Source organism: Aythya marila (assembly GCF_965140915.1).
Source record: "Aythya marila genome assembly, chromosome: Z".
Lineage (NCBI taxonomy): Eukaryota > Metazoa > Chordata > Aves > Anseriformes > Anatidae > Aythya > Aythya marila.
In genome coordinates, this window is record NC_139080.1 from 16,623,683 (window position 1) to 16,639,295 (window position 15,613).

Consider the following 15,613-nt stretch of genomic DNA (forward strand, 5'->3'; position numbering starts at 1 on the left):
AATTGTGAATGTCTTTAGAATGGAACACTCCAAAAGTGATACAAGGAGAAGAAACAAACAAAAACAACAACAACAAAAGACATCCTCAAAAATGTATTTATCAGGTGGAAAAAAAAAAAAAGTCATCGTCAAAAAGATGAAATTTTAAGGAAAATCTATAGATTGAAGTGGCTAAGGACTTAGGAATTAAGTATGGAACCAGGTACTGAGCTAAGTTCCTTGAGAGATAAAAGAACTTTCCATTTTCAAAGAAGGTAATTGTAAGAGTTATTAAGTGGGCACCACATGTATTGGGATTCAATAATATGGAAATAGAAAAAGTAGTTGACAGTATATGCAGGGAACAGGTAAGGTAAGCTACTTTATTTGAGACAAGTGTTTTCTGTGCCCACAGAGAAGGGGGACAAAAATGTTGACATTAACAACTATGAGAAATAGCTACCAGTGCAACTCTGTGTGACACAGTTGGAAAAGGTGGAGGTCAGGGTTTATACTAACATTTCTAAGTGGTTACAGCTGGAAAGACAAGAAAGCAACTGATGATGAAACAAGGAGCATGGGAAATTGCATTTGATGGGCAGTGAAAACAAGATACGACCTTTTGGTCATAAATTAAATGCTTGTATCTGCTTCCTATCCACCTGCTTGTAATCCTCCCTAAGGATTTAATGGATAAATACTTTTAAAGTAGCTAAGTGATTCAATAGCCTAAGTCCTATTGATTTTCAATGGGGTTTAGGTCTGTAAATCACTTAATCTCCTTTAAAAATGCAACCTTTTGTCATTATATTGGACAAAATAATCTGAATCAGGTCTCAGATTAAATACCAGGACTTTCTAAACACAGACCCTTCAGACACAGCAAAGTTATCAGATTTTTAGCTTTTATTTTCACTTTCTGGGCAGCTCTTTGTTAATTCTTACTTTGAATCTCTATCTTATACATTTGCAATAGAGAATAGCAGTTTGAAATAGTAATACTACTGATTTTGGTGCTTTCTCCCTCTCTTGTGCTTCAGTTGCAGAACATACTTGCAAATTCAGATACACAAAACTCTGGCAATCTCCCCTATATACATCAGCATGTCTGTGGCACTAATTTAGGTGTGGAAAATGGTGGTCTTACAGTTTGCCAGAACAGTGCTTTGGTCCTTTCTGGAGTTCATTAGCTCGTACCACCAGAAAATAGATAGAAGGCAGTATTCTGAGCAATTTAGTGTTTTGCACAGTGTTCCATTTGGATTTTATTATTACTTATATGTTAGGGTGGTTAAAAAAAATGTGCTTTGGGAGCAACAAAGTGATGGGTGAACCATGGTTACAATCTGTGAAAACATTGCTGTGCTTTCTTTGGAAGTAGAACAGCAATTGCTTATGCATATTTAAACAATTCATTTTTGAATAACGATATATACATATATATATATATATATATATTTACATATTCAAAGGTTTGTTTACTCCCACCTGAAGTAAAATAAAAATAAATTAGTAAAGGTTTTGTTCCTATGCTTGTCTAACTGAGAAACTTTTCTGACGTGCCTATCCATACAGAGCAGGGATAGCTGGTTTATACCTTTCTGGTTGGGAATATCATCGATAGCTCAAAGTATGTTCACATGCTATGCTGATGAACTTCTTAATGTTTGATGAAATCTATGTCTAATCAAATTATTTGCTAATTTTCATAAGTAAAAAGTGATCAGGTGATTATTATTTTAATTCGATTGAAATGTATTGAATTAGATATGTAATGAAAAATACAGCTCCAGATATCAGAACTGAAGTGCTACAGCACTGAGGTCAGGCAGATTTGGATGTACAAACTGAAGAAACATTACTGCGGTTACACAGACCTCTGCAATAGCAGGAACTCTCAGCAGGATTCGTGTGTAAGGATATATTCATGTGTCTAAAGGGATAAATTGCACTCTTGTGCTCTGCTGTCTGAATTTGTCAAAGGTACAAGCCAAGTCTTACTCTCGTTTCTGAACGTGCCCAAATTACGAGATCACTGGCTTTAGTGGAATTACTGTTTTTCTAATTGGTGTAAAGAAGTAGAGTCAGGGTCGTACAATCACAAGCATACTGCTTAATGAGAAAGTAGTAATTGACTTTTAATAGATTGTTACAAGCCTAATAAGGTATTTTTGTCCTTACAGACGATAAGAGGATATTTATTTATTTTGACTTCATACAATCCAACTAGACAAGCACACAAGTTTTTTCTTTATAGTATGAACACTAGACATAACCATAACCACTCTTCATAAAACTTCGTGAAAAAAAATGTGATGACATCTCAGTATATGTTTCTTTAGACATTATCTGGTAAAAAATGCTTAAAATTGGAAGGTGTTTTTTTTTATTATTTTTTATTTTTCTTTTTTATTTTTAATCTGACGTCATTGCACTGGTGGTTTCAAATGTAGCAAATGTAACTAAGATGCTGTATGTAACTAAGATGCTGTATGTAACTTAGTTATGTAACTAAGACTTAGTGCATGGAATAGTGTCATGCTTCTCTTCTTGAGACCATGCCATTCTGTGTCCAAAATATATGAGAGTGTGACAACAAGCAAGAGGGAGCAAACCTTTGTCCTGTCGTAGTTAAGACTGGAATGGTATAACAGGAGTTATCTTATTCTCCTTCCACTTGCCAGGTTAAAAATGCACAAGTGTCAAGAGGCCCAGAATAGCACCCAGGACAAGACAGAATAGAGGCATCTATCTTTTCTTCCACAAATAGGAATTGGGCCATCTGTAGTTCTGATACAGAGGTGCCTGCTTTGCAAATCTCATTGCTTAGAAGAGCTAGACCACCTCAGTGCTTCAGCTTATCAACACAATGTCCTTTCTGAGCATGGCATTAAGAAATCTTTATGCAGCACATTTTGCAAGGAGAGCTGTCACGAGCCTAGATCAGATGCCAGTAATGAAATAAATAAGAACTCCTACAATTTTGCTATTGTTTTGGTAGGTTAGCTATGATGGAGAACTTCACAAGCACCCACAGTTGGAAGCTGATTTGACAGCAGTGAGAGAGATCTATGGACCTAATGCAGTATCTCTCAGGTATGTCACCTACCCTTCTGTATTGTGGAACCTGTCACATTTTGGAGGCTGTTTTGTGTAAACTTTCCCTCACTGCCAAAACACAAGTCTTCTCTGAGTTCTGTATATTGTGGCAAAAGGAAGGGGCACTCATAGCTAGCAATAATGCAGTATTTGGCTTCATTTTTGTGGCATAGTATTCAAACAACTAACTATGCTTGGAACAGGCCCTGGAAGCTTGTTCTAAAATATTGTTCTTTGCACTTCAGTAGGCATTTGATCAAGCTGTTGTATGTTGTTGAAAATTACTATTCATCAGAACTCTAAACCCTTGTTAAACTTTTTATTTGTCATATTCTGTCTTCTGCCCTGGGGGTGGAATAAGAGTTTTACTAGATGGTGTCCCTAGGCAAAGATTGAAGGAGTTGATTTTGTCTAGTCTGGGGAGAAAAAAAAAGAAAAATAGAAGATTTAATAACAGTTGCTCTTCTTCAAAAAAAACCTTCAAAAAATGGTGATCAAGTGTTCTCCATTGTCACTGTGAGAGATACGATAAGAAAGTCTGTTAGAAACAAACAAGAATTTGGTTAGATTTTAGGAAAGCTTTCTAATTGTAATGAGGTGGGAAACTGAAGAATCCTACACAAGGAAATGGTGGAACCTTGGTCAGGGGTGAATTGCAAAGATAAATTACACAAAAATTCTGTAGGGCATATATGAATGTACCTGATTCTGCAGCAGCATATAGCTTTATGGTATGTTTTATTCACTTCAGGTCTTTTATAACTTCATTTTCCATCTATGTAATTATTAATAATTGAATTAAAATAACAGAGAAGATGTAACAGACCTGTCAGAAACATTACAATTAAAATAACAAAATTGTTATATAAACAAAGTAATAAAATACAGAGATTATAACCTTAAGCATACCTATATTGCAAGTAACAATAACATCTGTTATTTTAGAGTGTGAGAGTATGTGTACAACTGTGATGTACGATGCCTTTTGAAATTAAGTGGAAATTCATTACATTTTTAGGACCTGGAGAATTAAAATCCAAATGGTTGTGTATGGGTTTAGGAAATGAATTAGATAATGTTTAGGTTCCAAACTGATAACTATGAAATTGAGAATACCCCTTGATAGCATGCTTCCTAAGGCTCCTAAAATTGAGTAATGGTAAATAACCTTTCAAAACCTTAATGAATCTAATACGTTCAATCAACTGTTTCAGTGGATGCATTGTGATCTCCTCAGGCTCACTGTATTAGAAATTGGCATTTGTGGTTGCTTTTGGTGTGTGGAAAGCTTCCATGCTTCTTGTACTCTGCAGTTGAAAATACACGTGAATTCTTGGAAATTATAAGCACAACATTAAGCATTCAGTTTCATCCCTCTCCAACAGCTACACTTCTCTGACTGCAACAGGCCTGTCTGACAGTGACACACACTAAAATGCATTTCTTAGAGAGTTGAACCCTATTATTCAGTAGCCTCCTACTATCAGGGTGAACTTTACATATATACAGAAGGGGAATTCCTAAACCTGCATGCTTTTTACCACAGCCCTTTGAAAGCTGGCCACCAACCTTTAAGAAAGGCATCTGGAGCAACTCTTCAGTATCTACTTATATTACTTAAGCATTAATAAACAGGATCTCTGGAGCTTCAAAATCAAAATGTGTTTCTGGAGAGATTGTGGGCAGCAGATCATAAGCTTCAAGCACTAGAAGAAAACATGATTTCTTCCTTGCTTGTAGCTTGAGGAAGTAAACCATCATGTCTCTAAAATCCATTTTCCATGATGGTAATGGAGTGCAGGCAAAGGTATTTCAGTGAATATGGAAATTCCAAAGTTGTAACTTATTTTTATCTTCTCCTTTCTTCTACTAGCATTTCTGTGTTTAGTTGGTTCAACTCCATTCCTGTTTAATTAATAAAATTAAGCTTTATTCCAACGTTTTGAATCTATCATGTGAGTAACACCAGCCTGTGTTCATAAGTATTACTGGTGAGTTTACAGCAATCTGTTCTTTGGATCTTCAAGAAAATTAACAACAACATCTGAGATCAGCTATCTCCTAAGAAAAATACTTCTGTATTTCAAGGTTACCTTATCAACTTCATTTATGCACAATTGCTACAATGCACTCTTAGTATACTGTGTGCACTCTTTTTAATAGGAAAGCAATGAATTCATTGTGAGAAGTGTGCAAATGCAGTGTAAAGCCAAAATCCAGAGACAGGAGTGTATCAACGAATCTGTGAAAAACTGGAAGTTATTTCACTTTTATAGAATTATCCAGTCAAGTAATTAAAATAAAAGTAACTTTTGTTTAGGTATAAGAATGAATATTTTCTAGCCCTATTTTTAAGAAGTCTTCAAATACCTTGGTGGAGGGCAATGAGAGTGGGTCAGAAAATAAGAGGGAAAAGAGTTACACTTTAAGATTTCATATGGCAATGAAACACCTATGAGCATAAATTAAATCTGCACCTTAGAGATTTCAGGAATACTACAGGTGACAGATAAAGTAAGGTAGCTATTGCCTTGAGCACGTTACAGGGTAATCGGCATGTTTTGACAAATAAATACCCTTGAATGTAAGAAGCATGCCCACAGGTATAATGTGCCATGGTCAGAGCTTTGTTGTTTTTGTCTTCAATTATTTATCTCAAGCCTCTGCTTAGGTTACTGGCTGTTAACCTAAAAATCAACTAGGATTTTTTTTTGTCATAAATAACAACAGTATGTGACCATTATTGTTTCGTTGATTTATTTGTGCAGTACATCAAAGGTATATGGCAGTGATGGAACAAGAATTTTGGGGAATTATTAAATAAAATAAAAATAAATAGCCTATTTAAGCAAGGTAAGAAAGAAAGTTGCAGTACAGCAGATGTTCACCCACTGGAAATATTGATCCAATCTATGTAAATGTGTATTTTATAACCATTCTGATTTTACAGCCAAGATTATCCTTTATAAAATCTTCCCTGTTATAAGTACTCCTGGGCTGAGGAGTATTTTAAAGAGCTCTAATGTAATGTAATTCTTTCCTTTCAGGGAATATGGAGCCATTGATGATGTAGATATTGATCTGCATATTGATGTTAGCTTTCTTGATGTAAGTAATCTAATCACAAAATTACATAATGAACATTAATACCCATTTAATTCTGCTACACATCAGGCACTCTAGACAACTACTGAGACTTGCGTTTTTCCAAGGCTTGATCTTCACAAGTGGCTGTGACGTTAATGATTGCTACCCAGTGGAAAGATTTCCTTTTCATTTTACGGTCATGTTGTTAAGATGTGTTCTAGGCTTTTATTTACTGCTTGTATATTTCCTTTCAAACGTGCTTTGTAAATGGTAGATGTTTTAACTGATGTAAATGAAATACATTTCTTTTTTTACTATCCTAGACATTAGTTAGGTGAAAACACTTCATAGAGTCCTGGAGAGAAGACGACCTTGGCTAGAGACCTTCTGTGTGCTTCTCACATCTGCAACTGATTAGGGAGAGGTTTGAGTGGCAAAGGAGACTCAGGACAGCGTCTGTCCACAGGCAGCATGGCTTGTGTAACTAATGCTGTCATTAGCTCCACACTTCCTCACCTCATCTGTGCAGTAACTTCCTGTGCTCTAGATGCAGAATGAAAAGTAGTGCTTTTAGGGGCATCATTACCTTCTATACAGATGTATTATATCCTCAGGTCAGCACAGCACAGAAGATAGTTTTTCTTGGGCTCTTTTAAAATTAAGAGAACCTGATTATACCTTGAATAATTTTAATCAGTCTTAAGAAGGAGCAAACGTTTCCTTTGCCCTATGTTACAGGTTCAGTGTCCTTTCTATCTTTATTTGCTCCTTTGCTTCTCAGTTTTGAAGCAATATGCCTTGATAGATGGGAATGTGTCTGCCTGCACTGTGAATGTAGTGTCATGTAGAAACCTGTGTTCAGTTTAAATTAGCATGTTCAAGGACGGGAAACAGTCTAACACTGCTCTTAAGAGCATTAGCAGGCAATAGTTTGTCTGAAGTGTCACGTTTAAAGTTGGAGTAGATATCCCATGATTGGTAAGTGGATGGATAGTGTTTATACCAGCCTCTAATATAGACTAGCAAAATGCAACGATTCTTAACGATGTCTAATGGTATCTGTTGTTTTCTTTTTATCTTGAACTAGGAAGAGATTGCTGTGGCTTGGGATGTAATTCGCACAGAGCCCATAGTAGTGCGACTGCACTGTTCGCTTACACAGTACTTAAATGGCCCAGGTTAGTCACCTATGTATTCTTCATATGCCTTGTTTGTTGTCTCAGTCTCAGCCATATCCTAAGTGACAGATACCCATTTACTGCTAAGTCTTTGACCCTTCATGTACTTAAATCTTTTGCTGAGAGCAGTCTTGCTGGTGTGAAATCGTTATATGTATTTGCAAGACTAGGCCCTAATATTGGCATGCGTATCTAGTTTAAACTTCTGGAAGCTGAGTTTAGGAATTTGTTTTCTTGATATCCTTTGAAATGCAGCTGTTTCCACTAGGAACCTGAGGGTTTATGAATAAATGTCTACAGTTTCTAAAGTGATTTTCTCACTTTGGAAATCAGGGATCATCTTCTCAGATGCAGATACTACTGATTAGGTGTACATGCACAAATCTATGGAGCGCATTAATATACCCTTTTTCATATACCTTTTGAAGAACTAGACCATGATAATTATACTGTCAGCTTCTGATTTTTATATGAACATATGTATTCTTGGGGATCTTTAAATTTGAATTAGATTTTTGAACGCTATGTTGACATCCTACTCTCTGGTTGTTCAGTAAAGCTTCCTCATGACAGTACAAATATCCCAACTCATGAAGATTCAGCTGAGAGAGAAGATTTGGAAACATTCATATGCAATAGTCAACTTCAGATATATTTTTACAGAGTAAAGTCAAGAAGTGTGTGACTTGGATCATAACTTGCCTGGATTTGGAGGCTTCCAGTGCAAGCTGTCAATTCAGGCTTGTATCTGTAGGAGAATTCTGCCTCTGCAAATTGAATAGATATTTCAAGTCATAATGTGTTTAGCAAAATCTGTCCCAATGAGCTATTTTTATAGGATATGTTGTCTGCTGATGCTAACTATCAGTTATATTCTGTTAGTTCCAATGAGCATTTCGTTACAACCCCTTATTTTTTTGCTTGACTTTGGTCCTTTTGCCTGTATTTTATTGCTTTGATCTTTTATTAATTCTGGAGATCTTAAAATAGTTATTTGCCATAGGAAGTAGCAGTGTTAGTATTCAGAATATTTCTATCAAAATGTAATTTTTAAAAGTGCAGCAAATAAGAAAGACTGAAGTGTGAAGAGCATCATGCAATAAGAAATGATCCAGTGAAATGAGAAGTAACAAGAGTTATCTTCTGCACTGCTGACAAGGTTAAAACAGAATGTTTAGTACTCCGTCCTGCAGCTGACTGATTATGGTGGCACTTGACTACTGAGGGGCAAGATCAGGGCCAGAGTCAAATGCTCCTTTGTTACGTCTGCTGTTTCAGCCACGCCTCTTTATTTACCAGAAACAGCAGAATGAAATCCACAATCTTTTGTGTAATAAGGCTCTTTCTCTGAATACTCCTTTTGCTCCTTGGATATGTTGTTTTGAGATTACCAAGTCACAACTCTGTGACACGTATATTTCTCTTTTAATACTTTCTTTTGTCTGATAAAAGAAACAAGTTTCTTGTGTGCAGTATACTCCAAAGCACAAAGGGGGATATTTTTACCACCTTCCAGCTGTTTACTATCTTGATTTTACACAGTCATTCTTCTAGTTAATGACTTTTTTCATTGTTTTACCTGAGAGCAGTTTCTCCCCCAGGCCTTAGAAACCTATCTGAGATTAGGATTAATCAGCCTTTGAGGATACTGGGCTGTCTCCTCTGATTTTAGAGTTTAGACAAGAATTACAGTCTAGACATCAGATTTTAAGATTGGTGAAACTGAGTGTTGTAATTCTCTCTGAAGATAGTCCACACCCTACCACGCATCCCAAATTTGAAAATCTAAGGACATTGCTGTCCCTAATCAAGTAATTTCTTCCTTTTGAAAAAATCATCAGTTTATCTTTAAAAGATGAGGTTATATTTGAGTAAGAATATTGGGGCAAGCATTTACAGTGTTTTGAACTAAGTGAAATTGGATGGCAAGTTTATATACACTGCATTTTATTTTTTAAATTAATTTGTAAAAGGGAAATCAAAAGATAAACTGGCATTCTGGTTAAGAGTGATCAGAATAATACAGATTTAAAAGTACTGATTTTCTAAGAAGAAACCCCAGATTTTTTATTTTCATTCCTTTTTATTTTACTATGGTCATTAGTTCCTTATGTAATACAAGGTATATAGTCTCATTTGCGTTTGCAATATGTGTTGGCTGTTGTTCCACCTCAAGGACCTGAGGGTCTCGCAACAAATGCTGGACTTCTGACACCTGCTTCTTCTGTGTTACTCGAAGATTTTAATAATACCAGGAGCTAATTTCTAGCCTCTATCCCTAATGTTTTCAATTTTCTGACAGATGAATGTGGATGTATCACTGGTAGGATGGGTCTTGAGTAAAATGCAGGGTCACTTGGCCACTGGAATGCATACATCAGGCACTTAGATGATGAGTATTAAGCATCTTCTGTAAAAATGCCCACAGAAGGAAAACCCGATACTAGTAAACTCAGTTCATTCCACTGTCATTTTCCTCGTAGTCATAGGAACTGTAACAGTGTGGATAAATAATTGATTAGATAAGGGGTTTTTCTCCGCATCTAGATCTAAGGTCATGTAAGTTTCTAAGGTCTTAAGAGGAACTTAAATTAGTTTACTTTTATTTAGAAAATTTTAATTCTTAGATACAATAGTCTTCTGAAAAATAAAGGAAATACTCAGGTGAACTACACCTTTATAGAATTCTGAAGATCAGATTAGGTGTGAAAACTCTCATTTTATTGCAGAAAACCTGATATGTTTGATCACAGAATTCACAGAATTGTAAGGGTTGGAAGGGACCTCAAGAGATCATCAGGTCCAATATGACACGCTAAAGTATATAATATCTTTCACGGAAAGGGCTTAATTTTGTTTTCAGTTACAAAGGGATAAAATCGTTGTTTTCAGCGACAGCAAGTTCACTTTGGACTACAGTAACTACATCTAGCAGTTTATTGAGATTGTCCCATGGGTATTATTAACAAAAGGTAACAAATAGTGCACTCAGACTTCTCAACTGAGAATATATTCAGTACATAAATTTATTTATAGATAGGGCATTTTAATCTGTGTATGTAAAGACTATTTACTTGGAAGAAAAATTATGAGATAAGATGAGATGAATTACCAGCCCAGATACATTTAATCAGTAGTTAGTAACAAAGCTCTCTAGTAACAAAGGTACATTTGTATAATTAACAGTAGTGGGAAGACATACATTCTAGGGAATCCAATTTTTAAAACATCCTTTTGTTAAGACAACAAATGATATTGGCTGATACTCCTAAAAATGGCCCTTCATTTCTTCATAGACTCAGGTGACACGACTGCTTTAACCATTGCTTCAATGCCATTACTTACAGTAAAGGTCCGAATAGAACAGAGTCCTTAAATATAATTTGTATGGTTATGATTTTGATTATTCATTTAAACTCAACAATATCTCCATTTTCCATAGTGCCAACTGTGGATGTATTTCAGATTTCTACTAAGGAAAGATTTGGGCTGGGACATCAGCTGAAAAAGTAAGTCTGGAAAAGTGTGAACCCCTCTTTTTAAGTAAACATGACGTATTTCTTAGTTCCTGGCCCATGTCACAGGTTGTCAGATTGGTTGGATGAAAGTGTTTTGGTTTTATTCAAGTAAAAGTAGCATTTTTTCCTCTGTAGGTTGTTTTGACAGTTGTTGCAGAGAACCTGGTTTGTGCTGTCTGCCAGGGTTTTCTGTCACTTTACTGTCATTTAGAAAGTAAGATACATAAGTTTGAAAAGACAGTAGCTAAGTGTTTGATTTAATGTTTCTGCTCAGATTATGAGGTCTCTAGCAGGAATCTTTCTGAGCATCATGAATACCATAAGGAGGCAATACTTTCATGGTGGCCTCTAAGGTTTGCCGAAGTAATCAGGCCACCCAGTTTTGAGGACAAGAAGAAAGAATAGTAGAAAAAAAACAGCAGTTTCATGTGTTCCTGATACAATTCAATTTAATAGGATTTCGCTGAGTAATTTTTTCTTATGTGCTTGTGTATGTGTAATGAAATGACAGGAATATAGGCTTCAATATTTGATCCTTGAAATAGTAAGGCTCCCTTAAGAAAAAAAAATCTTTTGCTGTTTGGTGTTTAAAGAAATTTAGTGCAGCATTTTCATAGTCTTGCGAATGAAACAGTTATTAAAATCTCTCTGATACATGACTTTGAAGAAAAAAATTAAAAAGCTCTCCACACAAGAAAACTCTTTTAAAAAATTTTAGTATGAGCACTGCCTCTGATTTGTGTACTGGGTAATTACCAAAGGCACCCATAGGACATTTTCAAGTAAATAAACCACAGATGAGCAGAAATCAGAATACTTGTGAACACCATGGCCTGTTGTGGCTACGAGCACCAGATTATTCATATTTGAAGATTCACTAAATTTTCAGTAATGTCCATACTGACTTCTACTTTCTCTTTAGCTTAGTGCTCATAGACCCTGAATGCTAGATTAGAACCACAGAATAACGTAGCTTGGAAGGGACTTCTGGGGGTCATCTAAAACAACCTTCCACCCCAAGTTGCACTAAATTAAAAGTTAAATTGGTTCACTAAGAACCTCAGGCAGTTGAGGTGTGAAAATCTGAAGCCTTTCTTGGTAATCTGTTGTACTTAGCCACTTTTCCTGTGGATGTGTTTTCTTTATAGCCTTTATGATTTTTAGCTTCCCCTAGAGCGACTTGTGGCCTCTGCCTTTTGGTGTGCACATCAGGAAAGTGTCTGGCTCTAGCTTCATTATAAACCCCTCTGGGTAGTGTAATCCTTGACATGCCTACCTTTATGCCTTTGGAGAAATGTGCTCCTACCTGAGCAGTGTGGATGCTGTATCTTGTCTCTGCATTCACTGGGCAGACAGATGCCTAGAGCTGAATGGGATGTCTCTGAATCAGTTTGTTTTTAGATGAGAGGCATGTGTTTCACATGACAGGCATGTGTCTATTAAGTCTTGTGGTGGTATTTTATGCAGACATTATTCTTAATAAGATTTCCATGTGAATTAGTCTTATCTGGGGTGGGGGGGAACACAAATTTTAAAGAACTGAAGTGCCTAGTCATTGGTCCACATATATGATAGAGAAACTCTGCCTCTAGGGTGAGGATGTTGCATTATCTAGCCTACATGGTTCACAGGTAAACCCTAATATTTAAGTGATATGACTTGGCTATGATGAGAAAATCTTTTTTCTCTTTCCTAATTTGCAGAATCATGCAGACATTTGTAACACAACAGTGGAAGAACAGCAAAGAGAAATCTAATTGTACGCACAATAAGAAGTTGTCTGACAAAAAGGTGAAATCTCCTCTGCACATCTTTTCTACATTGCGCAGGTAATAGCAAGGAAAATGCGCTGTTACTATCATACCCTGTTCAAAATCCACAGCATACTTCAAAAGGTGAAATGTTGACTTTTCTCCACAGAGGAGTGCTCTGTTTCTATCTTACCTCATGTGTTTCCAGTGATTTCCTTGCATGACTTCAAAAGCAAACTGGGTACTACTGCAGTTTCTAAGACTGTTTGAAGGAAGAGTATTTCAATGCTCTGAAACAGCCATGATTCATCTATAACTGGAAATAATTGATTTTATATTACTTAACTTGGTTGTACTTAAATCTTTAGTAGCTTGGTAGCATTTGACTGCTACTTTGAAGAACAAGAACATATATATGTAATTTTGTGGTTGTCCAGCTGTTCTTTGCACAACTGTATGTATTATTATTATTTTTTAAAAATCTAGAACGGTCTTTAATCAAAGACTGATTTTAAGAGCTGCTGAACACCCACTCCTCTCCACTAGTTGAGTAAATGAGTGTTCACTATTTCTGAAATGTAGGCACAGAATTTCAAAAAACAAAGGCATTAAAAACATATGAAGATAGTTTGTGAATTGTTCATTTGAATTGATTATGTTACCTATACTCTCAAGGACTTGTAAAATGAGGCTATGGTTTTACCCCTTTCAGGAATACGGCTATTTACTCTAGCATGTTTGCCTGCTTATGAAGGGTTGACAAATCACCCCTTCTGTGAATTTGTATTGAGTACTTATTTGAACATTGCTTCTTCTTGATGAATTTTACAATTCTAATTTCCATGTATTTAAAAAAATAAATATAGATGGTTAGTACGGAAGTCACCCACATTTGATGAAGGGAGGAATGTTAAAGATGACTGAAGATCTGTCTTCTCAAATGTAGAAGAAGAAGATGGTGTTATAATTAGGGTAGAGGGTAGGCTTGCTCATTGCCTACCATGCCACACCATGTCCCGTGCTTGCTGAAACTTGGGGTTTGGTTTTATTCAGAAAGGGCAGACAAAAGACAGATCAATCCTTCTCCTGTTGATTTGCTGGCTGCTACTACAGTTGCAGAGATCACTTAGTCCAAATGTGGGGACTTCTCTCTCTCCATAGAGCGCCATTCCTACTTTCTTTCTGCCCGAGGGTGGTAATGAGCTAACTGCAACTGTGAGTCAGCCTCCACATGCATTTTCTGCTGTCATCACTTGGTAGCAGGGTGAGGAAAGCTGCCAACCTCTCCCCTTGGGGTTTCACCTCTTTTTTGCTTGACTGGAGTCCAAAAACACTAGAAAGATTGGGGTTCCTTATAAACCATAGAAAAATGATTTGGCATACCTGATGCTGATTCTTGCTTTGCAAAGACAGTTGAATGTGAACGTTATAGAAATGTAAGAGATCAAGTGTGTATTGTTTTGTTTAAAAAAAAAAAAAGTCTTTTGTTCTCTTACTTCTGTATTCAAAATGTGAGCCCCATGCCTTCTCATTTCCAGTGTTAAAGAGCTAGAATCTGTTTAAAACAGGACAGAAGAGCATCAAATGATCTTCCACAAAGCATCCAGATTACTGTGAGGTTTTTAAAAAAAGTTAATTTCAGCAGAATTAAATTTGTTTTACTGCCTGCAAATTTCATTGCTCATTATATCTTCCATAGCATCTGCACATAGAAATTGTGATTCCATGCCCAAAAGACAATAATTTGAATGGGATCATGCCATGATGGAATGACACATTTTGATAAGATGAATGCATTATAATCTTGTGTGAAATATACACTTTCCATTTCAAAATTATTTTCCTGAATGAAAAGTTTGTTTAAAGATGTAGGGACCTGTACCAACAGCTGTAAGTATATAGCCCTAACTTCTACGTAAAGAGTTAGTCATCTTGTCAATCAGTGAGAGTTTGTGTATACATGGGACTAAGAAGGTATTGGAAAATTGGTTCTACATACCTTTTATTATTATTATTATTATTATTATTATTAATTATTATTATTATTTTGGGCTGTGTTTGCCATTAGTTAAATACATGAAGATGGGCAGCACTTAAAAATTTGGACATATATCTGGACTTGCTTATTTCACACACATTTTTGATTATCCTCCAATTATGTCTTCCCCTTCTTTATTTTTAAGGTCGCCGAGTTATCCTCCACCTGGCTGTGGTAAAAATAAATCAAAACTGAAGTCAGAACAGGATGGCATCTCCAAAACTCACAAGCTGCTGAGGAGGACTTGCTCTAGCACAGTTAAGGCGGAGGATGTGTGTGCCACAAAATCTCACAGAACCTTTGGCCGCTCGTTGTCTAGTGACCCTAGGGCTGAACAGACAATGGCTATTAAATCACACAAACTGTTGAACCGTTCTTGCTCTGCAGCTGTCAAGCAGGAAGAGTGCATCACTTTAAAGTCCCATAAGTTATTAAGTAGGTCATGTTCTGGGGATCCTCGATGTGAGCACAACAGCACCTTGAAGCCCCATAAACTGTTAAGTAGGTCTTACTCTAGTAATCTTAGAATGGAAGAATTGGATGGATTGAAGAATCAGAAGTTACTCAGCAAGACCTACTCCAATGCCCCTAAATCATCCAAAATGGAGCCTTTCAAGGAGTCCAACATAGCAGAGGGCAGGAGGCTCTCTCTTACCTCAGGGCTTATTGGTATCTTAACACCATCTTCATCATCACCTTCACAAGCTGCTGTGCGTAGTGTTTCTTTTTTTTATTCTGCTCATTTACCCCTAATTATTTTTCAAACATGTTGTTATGCTTATTGTGCAAAAGTATTAATATTCAGGGGGTATGTTTGAGGATATTTTGGAAGTTTTTAAAAGTAACTGAAGAATAATGGAGTCAGCTTTTTAAGGTGGATTTAAACTACTCATACATTTATGCCGTAAAACCAGAATCTACCTAGGTGAAGACAGACTTCACAACTCACCTTGAATATAGCTC

The 15,613-nt window shown here is 36.2% G+C and overlaps 1 protein-coding gene across 6 annotated transcripts in view; it reads left to right on the forward strand.

Moving 5' to 3' along the window:
- PARP8 (poly(ADP-ribose) polymerase family member 8) overlaps positions 1 to 15,613 on the forward strand; it is a 127,636-nt gene that overhangs the window by 79,947 nt on the left and 32,076 nt on the right. For all 6 annotated transcript variants that reach the window (XM_082784358.1, XM_082784355.1, XM_082784356.1 and 3 more), the window contains 6 exons: positions 2,981 to 3,075; positions 6,126 to 6,186; positions 7,253 to 7,343; positions 10,786 to 10,852; positions 12,565 to 12,690; positions 14,796 to 15,360. In XM_082784358.1, the coding sequence (XP_082640484.1) occupies positions 2,981 to 3,075; positions 6,126 to 6,186; positions 7,253 to 7,343; positions 10,786 to 10,852; positions 12,565 to 12,690; positions 14,796 to 15,360 (1,005 nt within the window). The remainder of the gene's footprint in view (positions 1 to 2,980; positions 3,076 to 6,125; positions 6,187 to 7,252; positions 7,344 to 10,785; positions 10,853 to 12,564; positions 12,691 to 14,795; positions 15,361 to 15,613) is intronic.